The following is a 22,118-nucleotide window of genomic DNA, read 5'->3' on the forward strand; positions in this document are numbered from 1 at the left end:
GTTGTTACCGGTCACTTTGTTATGTTTGTATTTTCAGTAAATTCAGAGATGGAACACCACTAAATAAATCCTTCACCATATTACTGGGTCTTTAACAGTTCACTGGGAATGGGAGATGGGAAATACAGCACTGAATGAGCTCAATACAATTCCAATGCCTTTGTTTCATGTAGTGACGGCTCCAGGGAAATTATAAAACATTCACAGAAACAGTAACAGTGCTGGAGATGGTGGGAGATTTATTACACTGAATGGCTGTGTGAGTTAAGGTCCATGGAGAACATATCTGTATTACTGAATCTCCATCCTCCCTGACACATATCCCATGTCCCTGGCCTGTGGTCCATGGGGTTCCTCATCATGAAGCATCTGGTCAATATTGTATTGTATCACACTTTGTTCAAAGCTTCTCCACTCTAACTCCAGGTTGTAGAGAGCACAGCACAACACCAGGACATTGAGACCCTCGCTGGGTATATTGAAGGGTTCCACCAGATCTATCTTTAGAAACCCTCCGGCCTGCTCAATGGTCACTCTAGTTGCCCTGTCGCAGCTGTTGTGTTTCTCCTCTGTAACTGAGTTTGGGTTACACACAGGCACAATTACTCAATCCTTCAGTGGGTAGAGCTGGTCTTCATTTTTTCATGGGATGATGGTGTTACAGGGAATGCCAACACTTGTAGCCCATTTCCAATTGCCCTTGAGAAGGGGGTGGTGAGCCATCTTCCTAAATTCTGCAGCCACCTGGTACAATGCCATTCAGAAAGGACATCCAGGATTATGATGCCACAGTAGTGATGGCAATGCAATACTTTCCAAGTCAGCATGGTGTGTGGCTTGGAAAGGAATCTGAAGCTGGTTGGTGTTCCATTCTTCTGATATCTTTGCCCATCTCGGTGATAATTAGTACACATTTGGAACATGCTGTCTCAGGAAATTTGGTGAGTTGCTACAATCCACCTTGTATGTGGTACACACTGCTGGCACTCTGTGTCAGTGATGGAGAGAGTCAGTGTTTAATTTGGTGGATGGCCTGCTGATCCATTCAGCTCCTCTGACACGGATGAGCATCTTGAATATTTCTAAAGCTGCACTCATTCCAGTAAGACGAGCGGATTCCATCACACTGCTGACTTGTACCTTGTTGGTGGAGAACAAGCATTTGGGAGACAGGAGGTGAGTTGCTCATCTCTGAATTCCCAGGCTGTGATCTACCCTTGGAGTCACAGTGTTTACAGTTCAGTGTCTGTTCAATGGTCCCTGTGCACCCCCACCACTCAGGATGTTGATGGTCGAGGATTCAGTGATGGTGCTGCCATTCAATGTAAAGGGAATGTGGTTAGATTGTCTTCTGTTTGAGATGGTCCTCTCCTGGCACACAACATACTGAAGCCAAACTTGTTATTTATCAGATTAATCCTGAATGTTCTTCAGCCCCCGAGCTCCGATGAAAAGTCATCCAGATTCGAAGGGTTCGCTGTTCTCTCTCCACAGAAGCTGTCAGGATGCTGGGATTTTCCAGCATTTTCTGTTTTGTTCAGGTCTTGCTGTTTATGGACATGGACTGCTTCAGTATCTGAGGAATTGTGATCAGTACTGAACATTGTACAATCATTAGTGAGCATCCTCTCTCTGACCTTATAATGGAAGGATGGACATTGATAAAGCAATTGAAGGTGGTTGGGCTTCGGACATCACCCTGAGGAACTCCTGCAGTGATGATCATGAGGCACTGGAAGGATTCCACATTTTCTGATGATCAAGAGCAGACTGATGGAGTAGTAATTCACCAGATTGGATTTGTCCTGCTTTTTTCCCCATTGTCCGGTAGATCCAGTGTTGTAGCTGTACTGGAACAGCTTGGCTCGGGGAATGGTTAGTTATGGAACACAATTCTTCAGTACCATTGCTGGGGTACTGCCAGGCTGACAGATTTTACAGTACACAGTGCCTTCAGTCATTTCTTTACCTCACATACAGTGAATCAAACTGATATCTGTAATGCTGGGGACCTCAGGAGGAGGCTGAGATTAATCATTCTACTCAGCACTTCTGGCTGAAGGTGGCTGCTAATGTTTCAGCCTCGTTGTTTGTACTGATGGTCTGGGTTCCCTCATCAGTAACGATGGGATTCTTGTGGCTTGTTTCTGGAATCATAGAATTCCCAGAATGCAGGAGGCCATTGGGCCCATCGAGTCTGCACCAACTTTTTGAAAGATTATCTTACCCAGGTCCTGTCTCTAAAACTCCTCATATATGGCCCACTGATCCCCCTAACCTATACATCCTCAGAGTGCTTGGGACAACTTAGCACAGCCAATCAACCGAACCTGCATATCTTTGGACTGTGGATGGAAATCAGAGCAGCCAGAGGAAACCCACACAGACACAACGAGAATGTGCAAACTCCACACGTACAGTCACCCAAAGTTGGAATTGAACTATGGTCCCTGGCACTGAGGCAGCAGTGCTGACCACTGTGCCACCGTGTCACCTAATGTTAGCGGCATGTCCAACATTTGTTCCATGTCTAACACTATTTATGAGTGGATATGGCAAGCCTGCAGATCTCTGATCTGATCCAGAGCTCGGTCTATCATATGCTGCTTCCTCTCTCTGGGCTGCAAGTGGCCGTGAGCTGGAGCTTCACCAGGTTCACATCTCATTTTTAGATACACCCAAGTCTAATTTGTTAATATATGTAAAGACAATTAGCCACAGTAACACTGTACTGATTGCTGGGAAAAGCCACTGTAAGCTTCCTCTAACTGAAAGACTACAGTTCACCCACTCCTGTCTGTCTCACAGATAACTTCATATCCATGCTGCCATTGTCTGTTTTATTTCATGGTCTTTAATTTTACTGCCAAGCTGGTTATGTGTCTATTAACAGTGGACAGTGTTTCTAACACGAATATTGATAGCTATGGTCCTTGTAGTATCATTATTTGTGTTATTAAAAACACTGCCCGTTATTAATAGGGATATAATTCTGACTATTCCGTACTGTGATTATTACCATTGACAGCTGAGCTGAGCCTTCAGCTCATTAATTCACCAGTACATAAGATACAGGAACAGAATTAGGCCATTCAGCCCATCGGGCCTGCTCCGCCATTCGATCATGGCTGATATGCTCCTCATCCCCATTTTCCTGCCATGTCCCCATAACCCTTCAACCCATTACCGATTAAAAATCTGTCTAAATCCTTTGTAAGTTTACCCACCGCACTTTGGGGTAGTGAATTCCACAGATTCAGAACCCTTTGGGTGAAGTAGTTTCTCCTCAACTCTGTTTTAAATTTGCTGCTCCTTATCCTAAGATGAGGATTTCTCATCCTAGAATGTCCCACCAGTGGAAGTTACTTTATCCATACCTTTTATCAGCTTCTATATTTCAATCTGATCTCCCCTCATTCTTCTAAATCCCAGAGGGTCTGAGCCTAAACTGTTCAATCTCTCTTCATACGACAAGCCCCTCACCTGTGGAATCAATCTAATGAACCTCCTCTGAACTGCCTCCAATTCCACTACATCTTTCCTCAAATAAGGGACCAAAACTGTGCACAATATTCCAGGTGGGGCCTCACCTTGTATCGCTGCAACAATACTTTCTTACTTTAATATTTTATTCCTTTCATTCACATTCACTTCCTTTATTATCTGCTGTAGTTACATGTTAGTTTACTGGGACTCATGAACGAGGACATCCACATTCCTCTGCATCGGAACACCCTGAAGTCTCTCCCCATTTAGATAATAAGTCACTCTGCCATTTCTCCAACCGAAATGTACGACCTCACACTTACCCACGTTAAAGTCCATCTGCCCGATTTTGGCCCACTCTCCTCACCTATCCATATCCATTCTTATTTCCTCATTGCAACTTACTGTCCCGCCTCCTGGGGTATAAGAATGATGAAACAAATTGCTATCACTGGTTTGCCTACTGGTGAAAACCACCTGTACACCTCTCAAAGTATGTTTTTGTTCAATTGTTCATGGATAGGGGTGTCACTGGCAAGACCAGCGCGTGTTACCGACTGCTACAGACCCCTCGGGGATGTGAGGGTAATTAGTGATGGGCAATGAATGCCGGTCTAACCAGCAATGTCCACACCCTGCACCCACATTTGCTGCAGATTGGCTCAAAAACCCATCAGCAGCAAACATGGGAAAGAAACGGCCTGTGATTGGAGCAGCTCCATACAGATTCTTCCATTCAAACTGAACTGTGTGACTGAGATTCTGGAAACTCGCTCCGGGGGCCGCATTGAGGGGCTTCGAGGGTCACATTCACCCCTTGGTCCACACGTTGGACAACCCTGGGCTAGAGCATGTGTTTGATGAGTGAGGGACAATTTGTGTGTTTGGAAAGAGAAGAAACACCATCAGGGAATGAGTGAAGAAGAGTGGAGACATCCAGGTCTTACCATCCTTACACCAATGGAAGATGAAGTGCTGGATCAGGAAGGCCTGGGGACAGAGTGGGTAATTACTGCTGGTGAGATGGGTTGAGTGGGTGGCCTAATGAATGGGTACAGGAGAGTGTCTGGTGAGGATAAAACATAGAGCTTGTGTATCCATCACTGGTCACAGAGAGCAGTCTGAAGGATGTATTGGGATAAGAACAAAATAACTAGGAGCAGCAGAAGGCCATTCAGCCCCTCGAGCAGACTCCATCATGGCTGTTCTAATTGCAGTCACAACTTTTTTCCGTCGCTCCTCTGTAACCCCTATTCAGTCCTCAATCCAAAATCATTCTTAACTCAGCCTTGAATATATTCAATGACTCTGCCTCCACTAGTCTCCAGGGAAGAGAATTCCACTGACCAGCAACCGTCTAAAAAATAAATTCTCCTCATCTCAGTCTTAAGCGACTGATAATTATATTTTAAAATCTGTCCCCTAGTTCTGGACGAGAAGAAACAGCCTCTCAGCAACTACCCTGTTTCATCTCCTCAATGCGATCACCTTCTAATCTTCTGAACTTTCACACATTTTTCTCCAATCTGCTGAAATTTTCCTGATAAAATAAACCTCTCCATCCCAGGAATCAGCCAAGTGAACTTTCTCTGAACTGGTTCTAATACAATTCTATCCTTTTTTACGTAAGTAGCTCAACACTATACACATTACTCCAGTTGTGTTCTAATGAAGGACGTGTAAAACTGCAGCAAAACCTTCTTACTCTTACCTTCCATTCCTATTGCAATAAGAACGTTAAGAAACAGGAGCAGGAATCATCCATTCTGTCCTTCAAATCCACTCCATCATTCAATGTGACCATGGCTGATCCTCTGCTTCAACACCATTTCCAACATTATCCCTGCATTCCTTGATTCACCAGCATTCTAATGGGAAACAAATACCCCTCATCTCAGCCTAAATAACTGTCCCTTATTCTCAGACTGTGTCCCAGGTTTCAGACCCTCCAGCAAGGGGAAACATCCTTTCTGCATCTGGCCTATTGAACGCTATAAAATAGTGTAGGTTTGAATAAGTTCAGCTATCATTCTTCTAAAGGCCTGAGAATAAAGTGTTTTTGTTCCTCAGAGGACAACCCATCTGTCCCTGGACCTATTTTAATGAACCTTCTTTACATGCCAAGTACATCTTTGCTTCAGTCAGGAGACCAAAACTGTCCACAATTCTCCAGGTTGGTCTCAGCAAGGCTGCAGATAATTACAGGAAGATATCTTTTTCCTCAACTCAAATCCTCTTAGAATAATGTTATTGTTATTTTAATTTATTGTTATTTTAATTGCTCTCATCTTTGCTTTCAGTGCCTCATGAACTAGAGCATCAAAATATCTTTGGAGATGTCTTCATGTCTGTTTTTCCTACACAATTAGATAACTTCACATTTTTCCACCTTGTAGTCCAGCTGGTAAACTTTTGGCCACTCCCTGAGCCTCTGCACATCCCCTTCAAACATCACTGCATCCTCCTCACAATTCAGATTTCCACATGGTTTTCTATTATTCGCAAATTTGGAAATATTACATTTGATCCCCACATCCATATCATTGATATAGATTCTGAATAGCTGCTGTACTCCACTAGTTCAAGGTTGTCAATCCAAAAACAGGTAATTCTCTCACAGCACCAGGTTAAAGTCCATCAGGTTTATTTGGAAGCAAACACCACTAACTTGCTACCAAATAAACCTGCTGGACTTTAACCTGCTGTTGTGACACTTCTTATTGTGTTTGTCCCAGTCCAACGCCGGCATCTCCACATCATAACCCAAAAATAACCTATTTATTCCAACTCCTTGTTTCTGTCCACTAACCAGTTCTCAATCCATGCTGGTATATTGCTCCCAATCCCATATGCTCCAATTTTCTTTAATAACCTCTTGAGAGTGAATCATCCAACTACAGAATCCCGAGTGTAGGAGGTCGTCATTCCACCTATCAAGACACTCTGACGGAGTATCTTACCAAGGTCCGCTCCCCATAACCTCACAAATTTACAAGGGCAAATCCACCTAATCTACACATCTTGGGACAGTAAAGACAATTTTATCATGGTGAATCCATCTACCATGCATATCTTTGGAGTGTGGGAGGAAACAGGAGCACCCAGAGGAAACACACACTGACATGGGGAGAATGTAGAAACTCCACACAGTCACCCAAGGCTGGAATTGAACCCGGGCCCGTGGCTGTGATACAACAATGCTAACCACTGTGTCACCGTGCCAGCCTTTCATAAATCCATGAATTTCATAAATCCATGTTGGTCCTGTCTAATCCTGCCATTAATTTTGAAGTGTTCTGTTCTCACTTCCTTTATTATAGATTATTATAGGATCTTCCATACTCTCACTGTCAGACTAATAGACCTGCAGCTGCCCGGTTTCCTGTAACTCCGCATATGTTGCTAATCCTCCTAACCTACACATCTTGGACACTAATGGGCAATTTAACATGGCCAATCCACCCAACCTGCACATTTTTTGGACTGTGGGAGGGAACAGGAGCAGCCGGAGGAAACCCACACAGACACGGGGAGAATGTGCAAACTCCACAGACAGTCGCCCAAGGCTGGAATGAATCCGGGTCCCTGACGCTGTGAGGCAGCAGTGCCAATCCCAGTGCCACATCTTCACTTAATCTAATACAATCCTTGAATTAGTAATGGCTGGAACACTTCTGCTGCTGTTTTCAAATGAAAGGAAACTATTTTTGCTGGAAAGGCCACACATTTACACATCACCATGTCTAAAACAGCTTGTTTTGTGATTGGCACTGGAACGTACTTCTCCAAGAAATTACTTGAATACATTCTGTGAACTAATCTTCTATTCAACACTTGACAATCTGAGCGATTTATACAGTAAATGGAAGAACCCATAGGAACATTGACCTACAGAGGGATCTGTGTGTACAAGTCTACAGATCCCTAAAATGGTAACACAGGTGGATGAGGTGGTGAAGAAGGCAGACAGCATCGACTGGGGCATCGAGTATAAAAGTTAGCAAGTTATATTACAGCTCTATGAAACTTTAGTTGGCCACATTTGAATATTGCTTGCTGTTCTGTTCACCTCACTACCAGAAGGATGGGGATGCTTTGGAGAGGGTGTAAAGAAGGTTTACCAGAACGTTGCCTGGCCATGGAGGGTTGTTATGAGGAGAGATTGTATAAACACGGATTGTTTTCAGTACAAAAAGGGAGGCTGAGGGGTGACCTGATGGAGGTTACACAATGATGAGAGGCATCGACATGGTGGATCGTCAGAGACTTTTCTCCAGGGTGGGATGGTCAACTACAAGAGGGCACAGGATGATGGTGAGAGGGGCAAAGTTTAGGGGAGACGTGTGGGGAAGGTTTTCACAGAGAGTGGTGGGGTGTGGAATGTACTGCCAATGGAGGTGATGGAAGCAGACATGTTACCAATGTTCAACACACATCTTTATAGACACAGGAACAGGAGACAGAGGAATAGAAACCACGTATGGGCAGTAAGTACTGAGTCTGAATAAGGATTAGCAGTCAGGCTTGGTGGGCCGAAGGGCCTGTTACTGTGTTGTGTGGCTCTTTGTTTTTCTTTGTATATGGAGATTAAAATCACCCGTGATTATTGCAGTTTGTTTTTACAAGACCCCATTATTTTTCCTGTGTACTGTGTCAGAGATTCTCAATATTGTTAGGGATCTTTAAATGATTCCCACAAGTGACCTTTTAACTTTGTTAATTCTTATCTCTACCCAAACTGATTCTGTATCTTGATCATTGGAACTAAGTTCACCTCTCGCTGCTGTACTGTCATCTGTTACTAACAGCGAGACTCCACCACCATGTCCTGTCCTCCATTTACTGTCATCTATTCACTCTCCCCCCTTTCACAAATCAATGGATGCTGTGTCCGGGGAGAGCTGTACACATCTGAGGAGGAGGAGAGAACCTCAGAGGGTGAACCATAACATTATTCCCCCACACCCTCAACATAAGGATCTGTGGGACTGACATCCCATTGCTCAGGGATCAGAGAGAGAAGCAACAGGAGTCAGAGGAAAAGCAATTTTCCTTATTCATAACTGACACCAATAGTAATGGACAGTGTTTTTATACAAATACCAGTGGTGAAATTATATTGTTGAATATTCAGTTATTATAAACACAATCTCACACAGTCTGCTACTTACCCCAGTGTCTGTATTTTACAGTCCAGATTCCTCAGAGCCACAGACAGCCGTTTCACTCCTGAATCTCCCAGTTTATTGTTACCCAGGTTCAGATATATCAGTGAGCGGTTTGTACTGAGAGCAGAGACCAGGTCCTCGGTACAAGAATCAGTGAGATCATTATCCCAGAGACTGGAGATCAGAGAGAGAAAAATAACAGGAATCAGGGTAAATCCACAGTGTTTTTAAGAATAAGATCATTAACAATAATAATGTACAGTGCGGGACATTCAAGAAACACAACTTCAGTTCATACAGAAGGTAAAATTATATTAATGCTGTAAATCTGAAATATGAATCAATATGTTGGAAACTCTCATCAGGTCAGGCAATATCTGTGAAGAAACAAATCTAGTTTCAGTTTAATTAGTTAAAATTAGAACTTGGAAGTAGCAGTGAATTAAATTGTTTGAAGTGACAGGGAGCTGGGGATGGGCGGGTGACAAGGAAAGAATAAAATGGAAGTGTCGGAGTGATTAAATGATAAAAAGGATGATGGTGAAAGGGAAGAGCTCAGGATTCCCATGTCCGTACCCTGAGTCACAGGGAGGGACATGGGATGGTCAGTGGCTCAGGAATGGAGTGTGTGGTGGGGTTGAAGATGATGAGAGAGAAACCTTTTTCACACTGCCAGTGGTTCGGGTCTGGAATTACAGCCGGGAAGTGTGGTGGAGGGAGGCTGTATCGAAACAGTCAGAAAGGAATTAGATGATTATTTGAATATAAACAATGAGCGAGGATACGAGAAAAAGGCTGGAGAATGACACACATTCCTAATGCTAATTTGGTGAGCTGGTACAGACACGATGGGCCAAATGGCCTCATTGTGAACCGTAACAATTCTGTGAAGATAATGGTTGGAAATGTATTGATATTTCAGCTGTGAGTTGGTGATGTTGCCGTGTGGACAGTGTTAGTAGCCACAGTCCCCAATGAAATATTAATATTTCTCTCCAATAGAGAGAGAGACAATTTGTTATATGTCACTTCAGGGTGACAGGTCTCCTCCTCCAGTCCTGAGGGAACAGAACCTCCCTCCAAACCGATATAGCCTTGAGAATTTCCAGGGAAGTGTCAGTGAATTGGGTTTAATCTGCCTTCTGCCTTTGTTCATTAACCAGGGCTCCCTCACTGCTCCCTTCAGAGCCTTTAAAAGTGCTGCTGGCTGCCTTTAAATCTGGTGCCAGCTTTGCCTGAATGGGATCTTCCCCTGCAGACAGTGGTTAAACTCTGGAACGACCAGAGCCCCGGAATAGATCACCAAACTTAAAAGAATGGGTCAAAGTACAGTAGGTGCAGTAGATGTTCATCTGTGATGAAAGAGTGTGAGAGTGTGTAAGAGGTCTGAACTGAACATATACGGACAAGGAGGCATTTGTCTTTACAGACCCAGCCTTAGACCGGTAAGAGGAGTAGCCCCCCCCCCACGTGAAGATCAGGATGTTGAAATGGGTGTGGAGAAAGATGCCTGGGGTGTGATGTTCAGATGTGAGTAAGATCGAACCTGAGTGGACAGTGTTCGTAGCCACAGTCCTCAATGAAATATTAATATTTCTCTCCAATAGAGAGAGACAATTTGTTACATGGAGCTTCAGGGATAAAACTTAGTAAACGTGGGGCACTGGGAGGAGATGGGACTCCATGAACCCCCACAGCCGGTACGAGGACCAAACCCTCAACATTAGCATCATTCCACATCACACTCCAGACACCAAACCAACTGAACTAACCAACCCCACACAGAACCAGAACGGACACATTAATATCTGACAGGTTAGGGGAATCCGACCACTCAGGCAACACAGGCAGAATCACAGAATTGTTACAGAGCAGAAGGAGGCCATTCGGCCCATTGTGTCTGTACTGACTCTCCGAATGAGCAACTCACTAAGTGTCATTCCCCCACCTTCCCCCAAAACCCTGTGTATTCCAGAGTTTAACCACTGGCTGCAGGGGAAGATCCCATTCAGGCAAAGCTGGCACCAGATTTAAAGGCAGCCAGCAGCACTTTTAAAGGCTCTGAAGGGAGCAGTGAGGGAGCCCTGGTTAATGAACAAAGGACTGAAATGGCAGAAGGCAGATTAAACCCAATTCACTGACACTACCCTGGAAATTCTCAAGGCTATATCGGTTTGGAGGGAGGTTCTGTTCCCTCAGGACTGGAGGAGGAGACCTGTCACATCAACCCAAGCAAGTCTGGATAGAAACTGCCGAGGGCCAGAGCAGGCAGCACGTGGCTGCAGTGAGGCAAAAGGATCAATAACCTGATATGTTCTGACAAGGTGAGCGTTAAACTTACAGGCTGATATGTGAATAAGGATGGAAGAGAAATTGTGGAAAGAACATCTCCACCCAGACACTGGCAATGTCCAAACAGCAGCATCAATCTTCAGGAACATGTCAGCCTCTCTGTGAAGGGTTCCGGTCAGTCAGAGATGACTGCTGTACTGCCCACACTGAGTGACCATCCTGGTGGGCCCATGATGGGCAGTCTGGCAGCACCATAGGCTTGTGTGTGTCTTTGATGGGTGAGTAACAATGGAAATTTATGTGCTTGTAGAAGAGGGCACAGAGCGTCAGAGAAGGAGCCAAGAGTGACAGTGTCTGGATTGTGTTATCCTTATGCCAATGGAAGATGAAGTGCTGGAGCTGGGAGACCTGGAGGCTGGGTGGGGAATCACTGATGGTGAGATGGGTTGTGGATCCAGAGAGAGTGAGTGAGTGAGTGATGGGCACAGGAGAGACTCTGCTGCTGAGTCCAAAACCTGGTGCTTATCTGTTCACCATTGGTCAGATGGAGCTCTGGGTTAGGGACAGTCTCCAGGACATGTTGGAATGTGTATTACCCTCTAACAATCTTCACTCTCTCACAGATCAACAGCTGTGGTGAGTGGGAGACGGGTGTGCCTCTGAAGATGAGGAGGGGTTGTCAGAGGATGGACTGTCATATTATTCCCCATAACATCCACCAGAGCAGATACTGTCTCACACGAGTAGCAAAGAGGTTACAATCTGGCAGCACAGGACAGCACACACAAACCCGAGCAGCTGATGGAGGCAGCAATAGCTGAGTTCACTCACACTCTTGAGGGGAGAGGGTAGAGCCAGCTTGTGGAAGGTGAAATGTGACTGGAATCTTTAACAATGCAGCAGATACTGGAGCTGCAGTGTAAGGTATTTTAACATCCGGTGGAGTTTCCAAAGGCTGTGTGTATCCATACACAAAGGATGGAGGAGTCAATCCAGACCAGCAGTGTTACCATGTCTCAGGTATGAACACAAATAACATCCTCCACAGAGAGATTGGTGACCTTCATGGAGAGTCACATCCAGCCTATCACCCACAGCAAATACACATGAACTGCATGTTCTCACCACCTCCAGGAGCTCTGTGGGACACAGGCTGTGGGAGGGATGGGAAAATGATCCTGGAGTCACTGTCAGGACTTCCCAGCTGAACAGGGAGGATCCAGTTTGCCCTGAATGGATAGAGGAGCGGCTGCCTGCAGCATTTGGGAGCCCCTCTCAGGATGTCCCTGGTGTGGGCAGTGGGTCCTCTTCTGCTCCGACTGTGACACAAGCTCGGTTTATCGTATGCTGTATCCACTCTCTGGTCTGGTGGCCGTGTGCTGGAGCTTCACCAGGTTTACACCTCATTTTTAGATAAACCGAAAGTCGTATATGTAACACGGTACTGATTGCTGGGGAAAGCCATTGTCAGCTTCCTATAAATGAGAAGGTACAGTTCACCTCTCCTGCCTGTTTCCTGTCACTCAGATAACTTCATATCCAGGCTGCCTTTGTCTCTTATTTCAGAGTCTCCAACTTTGCTCCCAAGCTTATTATGTGTTTACTAATAGCAGATAGTGTTTTTAATAACACGAATACTGATAGTAATGGTATATTTAGTATCATTATTTATGTTATTAAAAACAATGTCCATTATTAATAGGGACATGATTCAGACTATTCTGCACTGGGATTATTGCCATTGCCAGCTGAGCTGTGCCTTGAACTGCTGGGCTGTGAGCTCTGGAATTCTCTTCATAACCCTCCCCACCTCAATCTCTGCATTCTCTTTTATGATGCTCCTTAAGCTCCGTTTAATATAAATTTGAGAGTGGATCCCTCGGGATAAAACTCATCAGAATTCAATGTAGTTTGTAATCTGCCTTACCAATATACAGCAGTTTTCTATGTTTAATTAAACTGAGAAGCTGACAGACAAACATCTATAATCTGAATGACAAATTAAACTAAATTAAACATGTGATCAGCCATATCTGGTAATTCTATAAACATTTAATTGTTTTGTCCATCTTTTTTATTCTCATGAATGGTTTTGAGAATAATTATAAATGATTAGTTAAATCTTCCACTCCTGAATCTCACAGTTTATTGTAACTCAGGTTCAGACACATCACTGACTGGTTTGTACTGAGAACAGAGGTGAGAATATCTGAGGCTGTTACTCTCCAAACTGGAGATCAGAGAGAGAAAGATTTCAGGAATCAGAGTGAATCCGTGATGTTTAACACAAATACTGACAGGAATGATGTGGAATGGTTATTAATGACACTATTACTGACACAGATAACAATTTACAGTGTTAGACATTCACTGATTATTAACACAATCTCACACAGTCTGATACTTACTCCAGTTTCTGTATTTTACATTCTGGATTCCTCAGAGCCGCAGACAATAGTTTCACTCCTGAATCTCCCACTTTATTGAGACCCAGACTGAATGGAGAAAGTGAAAAACACATTAAATTCAGATTAATGTTCAGCAGGAGAAATAGCTGGATCTATTTTTGTGTCAGAAACTTAGCACCAATGGTGAACTGATTTAAGTTATGATACCTTACCCAAGTTGATCTTTCTCTACACCCTAGCTGTGACTGTAACACTACATTCTGGACTCTTTCCTTTCCTTCTCTTTGTACGGTAAGCTTGGGCACTAATAAATGTGACAATAATAAATCAAATAATATCAAACCCTTTCTGTTGAATGGAAAAGGCAACAGTCAGCATTGAAACAGCTGAACAATTCACTCTCACTGGTTTGCCAACTGGGGAAACCACTTTTACACCTCTCAAAATGTACATTTTGTTTAATTGTCCATGGGATATGGGTGTCGATGGCTAGACCAGCATTTATTTCCCACTGCTAATGGCCCCTAGAGCAGGAGATAACAAAGAACAAAGAACAACCCAGCACGGGAAACAGGCCCTTCGGCCCAATGAGCCCGCGCCGCCGCATCACCCTACACCTATTCTACCCTGCGTGTCTACGAATGGAACCCCTAACTTAGCCAGATTCAGGGGAGAATAGTGTCAATTTGGTAAAACCAATCAGCCTAAGAGCACATCTTTGGGGTGTGGGAGGAAACCGGAGCACCCGGAGGAAACCCACGCAGACACGGGGAGAATGTGCAAACTCCCACAGACACAGGCCCAAATCCATGTATCTGCACAGCTAGCAGTGCTAGTCACTGAGCTGTTGTGGCGCCCGTCTACCGGTCCAGGATCAAGCACACACACCGACACGAAGTACTAGGCCACTCCCGGAACTTCCAAGAGCAGCCCACGCACGACCCACCGTGTGCATGCCCCTCGTTTGACAACAAGGTGGACCGACACCTGCGGAGTGAAAAGACAAAAACGTTAATCACAAGCCTGCCTTTCCGGTGTCTCCCGAGGTTCTAACCCTTATTTAATATCCCTACCGTAACCCTCCATCCTCGTTTCACTCATGTGCCTATCAAACTGAACCTTAAACGAGTCCAACGTTCCCGCCTCCACCACCCTACTCTGTAGCGCGTTCCATACCCCCACAACTCTCTGCGTAAAGAACCTTCCTCTCATATCCAAATTATACCTCTCCCCCCTCACCCTTAAATCATGTCCTCTTGTATTTGTTACCAATCTAGGGAGCAGTCTATCACTATTGACTCTGTCTATTCCCTTCAGTATCTTATATACCTCTATCATGTCCCCCCTCAATCTCCGTCTTTCCAAGGAGAACAGTCTCAGTTTCTCCAACCTTTCCTCGTAACCCAGCCCCTCCATACCAGGCAACATCCTGGTAAACCTCCTCTGCACCCTTTCCAGAGCCTCCACATCCTTCCGGTAGTAAGGTGACCAGAACTGGACGCAGTACTCCAAATGCGGTCTAACCAACGTTCTATACAACTGAAGCATTAGACGGCAGCTTTTAAACTCTATACCCCTTCCTATAAAGGCTAGCATTCCATAAGCCTTCCTGACAACATTCTCCACTTGCGTCGCAACCTTCATGGATTTGTGAACCTGCACTCCCAGGTCCCTCTGTGTTTCTATACTCCTAATTTATCTACCTTTAATCACATAACTCCTCTCTACATTATTCCTTCCAAAATGCATCACCTCGCATTTGTCAGGATTAAATTCCATCTGCCACCTATCTGCCCAATGCACCAACCTATCTATATCCTGTTGTATCACCTCACAATCCACTTTGGTACCCGCCAACCCTGCCATCTTGGTGTCATCAGCAAACTTGCTGATCACACCACCTACGCTCTCTTCCAAGTCATTTATGTAGACTACAAAGAGGAGAGGTCCCAGTACTGAGCCCTGCGGCACACCACTGGTCACTGGCCTCCAGCCGGACAAAGTCCCCTCCACTACTACCCTCTGTCTCCTATTACCCAGCCAGTTCTCAATCCACCTAGCTACCTGACCTCATATCCCATGCACCTTAACCTTTTCTACCAGCCTACCATGAGGGACTTTGTCAAACGCCTTACTGAAATCCATATAGATGACATCAACGGCTCTCCCATCGTCAACCGTTTTTGTCACCTCCTCAAAGAATTCTACCAGATTCGTAAGGCAAGACCTCCCTCTAACAAAGCCATGTTGCGTATCCCTAATCAGATCGCAACGCTCCAAATGCTCATACATCCTACCCCCTAAGTATTTTTTCCATTAACTTCCCTACCACCGATGTCAAACTCACCGGTCTATAATTTCCAGGGTTATCCCTACTACCTTTTTTAAACAGCGGTACCACATTTGCTACCCTCCAGTCTTCTGGGACCTCACCTGTGTCCAAAGAAGAGACAAAGATTTGCGCCAGAGGCCCAGCAATTTCATCTTTCACCTCCCTAAGCAGCCTGGGATAAATACCATCAGGCCCCGGAGCTTTATCCGTCCTTACGCTACCTAAAAGCCCTAGCACTTCCTCCCTCGTAATAGATATTTCCTGCAGCTGATCCTCCGCTCCCTCCAAGAGACCGCACGATTCCGAACCCCTCTCCTTCATGAATACCGACACAAAGTATTCATTCAGGAGCTCCCCCATTCCCTCCGACTCAATACACAACTCTCCACTCTTGTCCCTAAGAGGACCAATTTTCCCTCTAACTACTCTCTTGCTCCTAATATAGGAATAAAATGCCTTCGGATTTTCCTTAATCCTACCAGCCAAAGCCATCTCATGCCCTCTCTTCGCCCTTCTAATTCCCCTTTTTAGCTCCCTCCTACTCTCTCTATATTCCTCCAGCGCACTCTCCGTACCCAGTCGTTTCGACCTAACATACGCCTCCCTCTTCTTCCTGACCAAGTCTTCAATACCTCCTGTAATCCACGGCTCTCTAATCCTACCTTTCCCATCCGTCCACTTAACCGGAACATATCTCCCCTGCAACCATTTCATTTTGTCCCTAAAAGCCTCCCACTTGCCAACCGTGGACTTGCCAGCTAACAGTCCCTCCTAATCAGTGTCCTGCAGCTCCCTCCTAATCCTGCCATAGCTCGCCTTTCCCCAGTTCAGCACACTCCCGTTCGGCCGGCACTCGTCCCTTTCCATTTTTATCCTAAAGTAGACGGACTTGTGGTCACTGTTCGCCACATGTTCGCCTCAACCACCTGCCCTGGCTCGTTTCCCAACACTAAATCCAGTATAGCCCCTCCCCTAGTCGGACTGGTTACATACTGCTCTAGAGACCCTTCCAAAACACATTTCACAAACTCCTCTCCCTCTGTACCCCCAGCTCTAGGCCCCCTCCAATTCACTCCAGGAAGATTAAAGTCACCCACTACAACCACTCTATTCTTCCTGCACCTGTCCAAAATGCCCCTGCAAATTCCCTCCTCCACTGACCTCGGGCTGTTGGGTGGCCTATAGTACACCCCTAGCAACGTAATCTCTCCCTTTTTATTCCTCAACTCCACCCACAGCGACTCAATCCCTATCTCTTCCATATCGTCCTCCCTCTGCACTACTGTGACGTTTTCCTTTACTAACAGTGCCACCCCTCCACCTCTCTTCAACCCTCCTCTGTCACACCTAAAACACCTGTACCCAGGAACATTCAGCTGCCAGTCCTGCCCTTCCCGTAACCACGTCTCCGTTACAGCCACCACATCTAACTGCCTCACAAACATCAAGGCCCTAAGCTCATCCGTTTTCCCTGCCACACTCCTAGCTTTGAAACAGACACAGTTCAACCCACAAGTGTCCCTCGGAACCACCTTCTCCCTGATACTTCTCCTTTCCCCCGACTCTCTCCCAGCCACCTCCCCACCCCACCTCCATATTAGTTTAAACCCTTCATAAACACCCCAGCCAACCTCCCCGCGAAGACATTAGTTCCCCTCCCATTCAAATCCTCCCCACCCCATATCCTGTGAACAAGAAAGTAATTTTAAACATGTCCCACATTCTGGTCTCATTTCCTGATCATCAGAATTACCCTCCTGAATCTCACTGACCCTGCTACATTTCCGGAAATTCAAATCATTTCTGCTGTTACAGAAATCCAGGATTTTATGAGAATTGTAGATTTTACGGAGAGTTAAATGGTAAAGCTGTGAGAGTGGATCTCTCTTAGTGCCTCTTAACTATTGACATTGTATCATCTATCTCAGTTTGTTGGAGTGGATGAAGGGAGGGCCAGGAGCCAATAACCACAACCTAAAAGAGTGGGTCTATCTAATGTAGTCAAGTCTGTGGCTCCAGCCTGGAGCAATCCTGTTAAACTTAGCTGATTGTCGGAGGGTCAGTTAATCATTTAACTACTCTGAGGTGGCCCACACTGAGTTCAAAAGGGAAATGGTGAATCTAATAGTGACATAGAGGAAAACTAAATCCATTGGTTGGTAAACAAAACATGCTGTTTGCCACTGGCTTTATATTGCTGTGAATTGGAGGAAGCAACAGAAAGGGTCAATGATGGTTCTGCTGTTGATGTGGTGTACACGGATATTCAAAAATCATCTGATGCAGTGACACAACAGACTTGTGACATAAGCTCATTAAATAAATGGGAAAGTATTAATGTGGATACAAAATTGGATGAGTAAAGAGTAATGGATATTTTCCAGGTTGGAGGATGTCTGTAGTGGAGAACCCTAGCGGTCAGGATTGGGATTCCTGCTTTTCCCTGATATATATGAATCATCTCGGTGTTTACAGTCTTGAGGAAAATTTCAAAGTTTGTTAGTCACAGAAATCTTTGAGGCATCGGAAACTGTGAGGAGGGGAGCTTGGGACTGAAAAACAGACCATGGTGGAGTGTACAGATAGGTGGCAGATTAAATTCAATGCAGAGACGGGTGAGGTGAGACTTTCAGGAAACATGTACATGAGGAAGCAATATAAAATAATCGGTAGAATTGTTAACGGATTGCAGGATCAGAGGGACTGGACGTATATGTACATTGATCATTGCTGTTAGCAGGGTAAGTGTAGGTAGCAGTTAATAAAGAATACAGAATCTTGGGCTTTACTGTTATGAAATAGTTTATGTTTGTGGGTATCAGATAATAATCCCTGAGTTTAAGTTTAATTTGTGTTTCTGTGCTTGTGAGCTCAGAAAGGGCCAAAACTTTAATTTCACTTCATGTTAAACAAAGCTGCCTGCCTGGTTTCACTTTAAACTGTCCCTGCATTTTAATTTAAGGGTTACAATACTGTAAGAGTTATCGAGGTTAAGAAAATGGTTGCTTACATTCAGAGACCCACAGTGAATGATAGAAACACTGAGTTTCAGTTGTAACCAGTTAACCCAAGAAGCAAGACGGTGTTTACAGAGGCTGCCAATAGAGGCAGGGCAATGCAGGGATTCAGAAAGCAGAACCCAAAAGATAAATCACCATCAGAAACCAAGAAGGGAAAGAGGAGTGTCAGGAAGATAGAAGTCAAAGTGACAATAAAACCTGAACCTGAACAAGCTACTGCTCCCAAAGTTAAAGAGAGGAGCAGAGAGAGGCTCCCAGTTACAGACAGAGCTGCTAAATGCGGACATGGTAAAGTTTGCTCACGAGTATCCAGACATCTGATATAATCCTAAAGTTGGTGACACCTTCATACAGCCAAGGGGAGCTGTGTACTGCTGGCCTGGCTGAGTATGGAGGAATACTAAAAGGAAACATTGAAATATTGGAGGGGGATCCTTGGTGAAGGCATCTGAGAGGAAGTGTTGTTTGGGGAAGGATTCCAAAGGCTTTTTTTTTTCTAGAGCGGAGTTTGTAGAGTGGAAGCAAGAATCCCAGTGAGACAAGTTTTCTCACATTGTTACAAACATTTGGGGGGATTTGAAGAAGAATCCACTAAGTTACTTTGGGCGGCATCTGTCACTTGGTTTCAGAGATAGAACATAGAACACTACAGCACAACCAGGCCCTCTGGCCCATTAGTTGCGCCGATGACATCTATAACCTACCAAGCCATAGAACTATCTGTAACTCCCAATCCTATTAAATCCCATATACTCATCCAGAAGTCTCTTAAAAGACCCCAGCGAGTTTGCCTCTACCATCATCGACGGCAGCCGATTCCATTCACTCACCACCCTCTGAGTGAAAAACTTACCCCTAACATCTCCTCTGTACTTTCCTCCCCGCACCTTAAACCTGTGTCCTCTCGTAGCAACCATTTCAGCCCTGGGAAATAGCCTCTGAGAATCCACCCTATCTATTCCTCTCAACATTTTATAAACCTCTAGTCAGGTCGCCTCTCAACCTTCGTCTCTCCAGGGAGAAGAGTCCCAGCTCCCTCAACCTATCTTCATAAGGCATGCCTCCCAGTCCAGGCAACATCCTTGTAAATCTCCTCTGCAACCTCCCAATAGCTTCCACATCCTTCCTGTAGTGAGGTGACCAGAACTGCACACAGTACTCCAAGTGGGGTCTGACAAGGGTCTTATAAAGTTGCAGCATTACCTCCCGACTCCTAAACTCAATCCCTCGGTTAATGAAGGCCAGTACACCATACGGCTTCTTGACCACATCCTCCACCTGCGAGGCCGATTTAAGAGTCCTATGGACCCGGACCCCAAGATCCTTCTGCTCCTCAACACTGCTAAGACTCCTGCCCTTGATATTGTATTCCTTCATCCCATTGGTCCTGCCAAAATGGATCACTACACATTTATCCGCGTTGAAGTCCATCTGCCACTTCTCTGCCCAGTCTTGCATCCTATCTATGTCCCGCTACAACTTCTGACATCTCTCCAGACTATCCACAACACCACCAACCTTCGTATCGTCTGCGAACTTACTAACCCATCCCTCCACTTCCTCATCCAGGTCATTTATGAAAATGACAAACAGCAAGGGTCCTAGAACAGATCCCTGGGGCACTCCACTGGTGACTGACCTCCATGCAGAAAAAGACCCATCCACAACCACTCTCTGCCTTCTGCAGGCAAGCCAGTTCTGGATCCACAAAGCCAAAGCCCCTTGGATCCCATGCCCTCTCACCTTCTCAAGAAGTCTTGCATGGGGGACCTTATCAAACGCCTTGCTGAAGTCCATGTAAACCATGTCCACCGCTCTTCCTTCGTCAATGTGTTCAGTCACATTTTCAAAGAACTCAACTAGGCTCGTAAGGCACGACCTGCCCTTGACAAAACCATGCTGACTATTTCTGATCATTCTAAACTTCTCTAAATGCTCATAAATCTTGTCCCTCAGAATCCTCTCCATCAACTTACCAACCACTGAGGTCAGACTCACCGGTCGGTAATTTCCCGGGCTATCCCTGTTCCCTTTCTTGAAAATAGGAACCACATCTGCAATCCTCCGATCCTCCGGAACCTCTCCCATCTCCATCGACGACACAAAGATCATTGCCAGGGGCTCTGCAATCACTTCCCTCACCTTCCACAGTAACCTGGGGTACATCCCATCTGGTCCCGGCGACTTGTCTATCTTGATAGAGTTTAAAAGTTCCAACACATCCTCTTTCTTAATATCCACATACTCAATCTTTTCAGACTGCCACAAACCTATAGTACAACCTCCCAGATCACTTTCCACCGTGAATACCGAGGCAAAGTACTCATTAAGCACCTCTGCCATGTCTCCCGGTTCCACACAGACCTTTCCCCCTTCACCTTTTATAGGTCCTATCCCTTCTCTTCTCATCCTTTTACTTTTCACATATTTGTAGAAGGCCTTGGGATTCTCCTTAATCTTACCCACCAAGGTCTTCTCATGACCCCTTCTGGCTCTCCTAATTTCTTTTTTAAGCTCCTTTCTACAATCCTTATACTCCTCAAGATCCTTAACATCTCCTAGCTCTCTGAACCTTTTATACACCTTTCCTTTCTTCCTGACCAGGTTCATCACAGCCTTCGTGCACCACGGTTCCCGCGACCTACCAAAACCTCCTTGTCTCATCGGAACGTTGTCATGCAGAGCTCCAGGCAAACATTCCTTGAAAATCCACCACCTTCCTTCAGTACTTTTCCCCAAGAACGCCTCCTTCCAGTTTATTCGTCCAATTATCTGCCTGATGTCTTCATATCTCCCCTTACTCCAGACAAACACCTTCCTAGCCTGCCTGATCCTATCTCTTTCCAATGCTATCGTGAAGGAGATAGAATTATGATCTCCATCCCCGAGATGCTCTCCTACCGAGAGATCCGACACGTGTCCTGGTTCATTAGCCAGCACCAGGTCAAGTACAGCCTCTCCTCTCGTAGGCTTATCCACGTACTGTGTCAGGAACCCCTCCTGAACACACCGAACAAACTCTTCCCCATCCAAACCCCTTACCCTTGGGATATTCCAGTCGATGTTTGGGAAATTAAAGTCTCCCATCACGACAACTCTGTTATTTCTACATCTCTCTAAGATCTGTTTCCCTATCTGCACCTCAACTTCCCTGTCACTATTGGGCGGCCTATAGAATACACCCAGCAAAGTTATCGACCCTTTGCTGTTCCTAACTTCCACCCACAGAGACTCTGTAGATAGTCCCTCCACGGCATCCTCCTTCTCTGCAGCCATGACACTGTCCCTGATCAACAGTGCCACTCCACCACCTCTTCTGCCACCCTCCCTGTCCTTCCTGAAGCATCTGAATCCTGGCACCTGAAGTACCCAGTCCTGTCCCTGAGACATCCAAGTCTCTGTAATGGCCACC

General features: G+C 45.3%; 1 protein-coding gene across 1 annotated transcript in view; it reads right to left on the reverse strand.

Annotated features, from left to right (window-relative positions):
• The window catches only part of LOC145338805 (NACHT, LRR and PYD domains-containing protein 12-like), a gene marked incomplete at its 3' end in the record, with an annotated part of 41,816 nt that overhangs the window by 14,025 nt on the left and 5,673 nt on the right, over window positions 1-22,118 (reverse strand). The window contains 1 exon segment of the mRNA XM_080183207.1: window positions 13,355-13,441. Within this exon segment, the coding sequence (XP_080039333.1) occupies window positions 13,355-13,441 (87 nt within the window).

The sequence above is a fragment of the Carcharhinus amblyrhynchos genome, unplaced genomic scaffold, assembly GCF_965287045.1.
Source record: "Carcharhinus amblyrhynchos unplaced genomic scaffold, sCarAmb.v2.hapA chromosome_182, whole genome shotgun sequence".
NCBI classification, from domain to species: domain Eukaryota; kingdom Metazoa; phylum Chordata; class Chondrichthyes; order Carcharhiniformes; family Carcharhinidae; genus Carcharhinus; species Carcharhinus amblyrhynchos.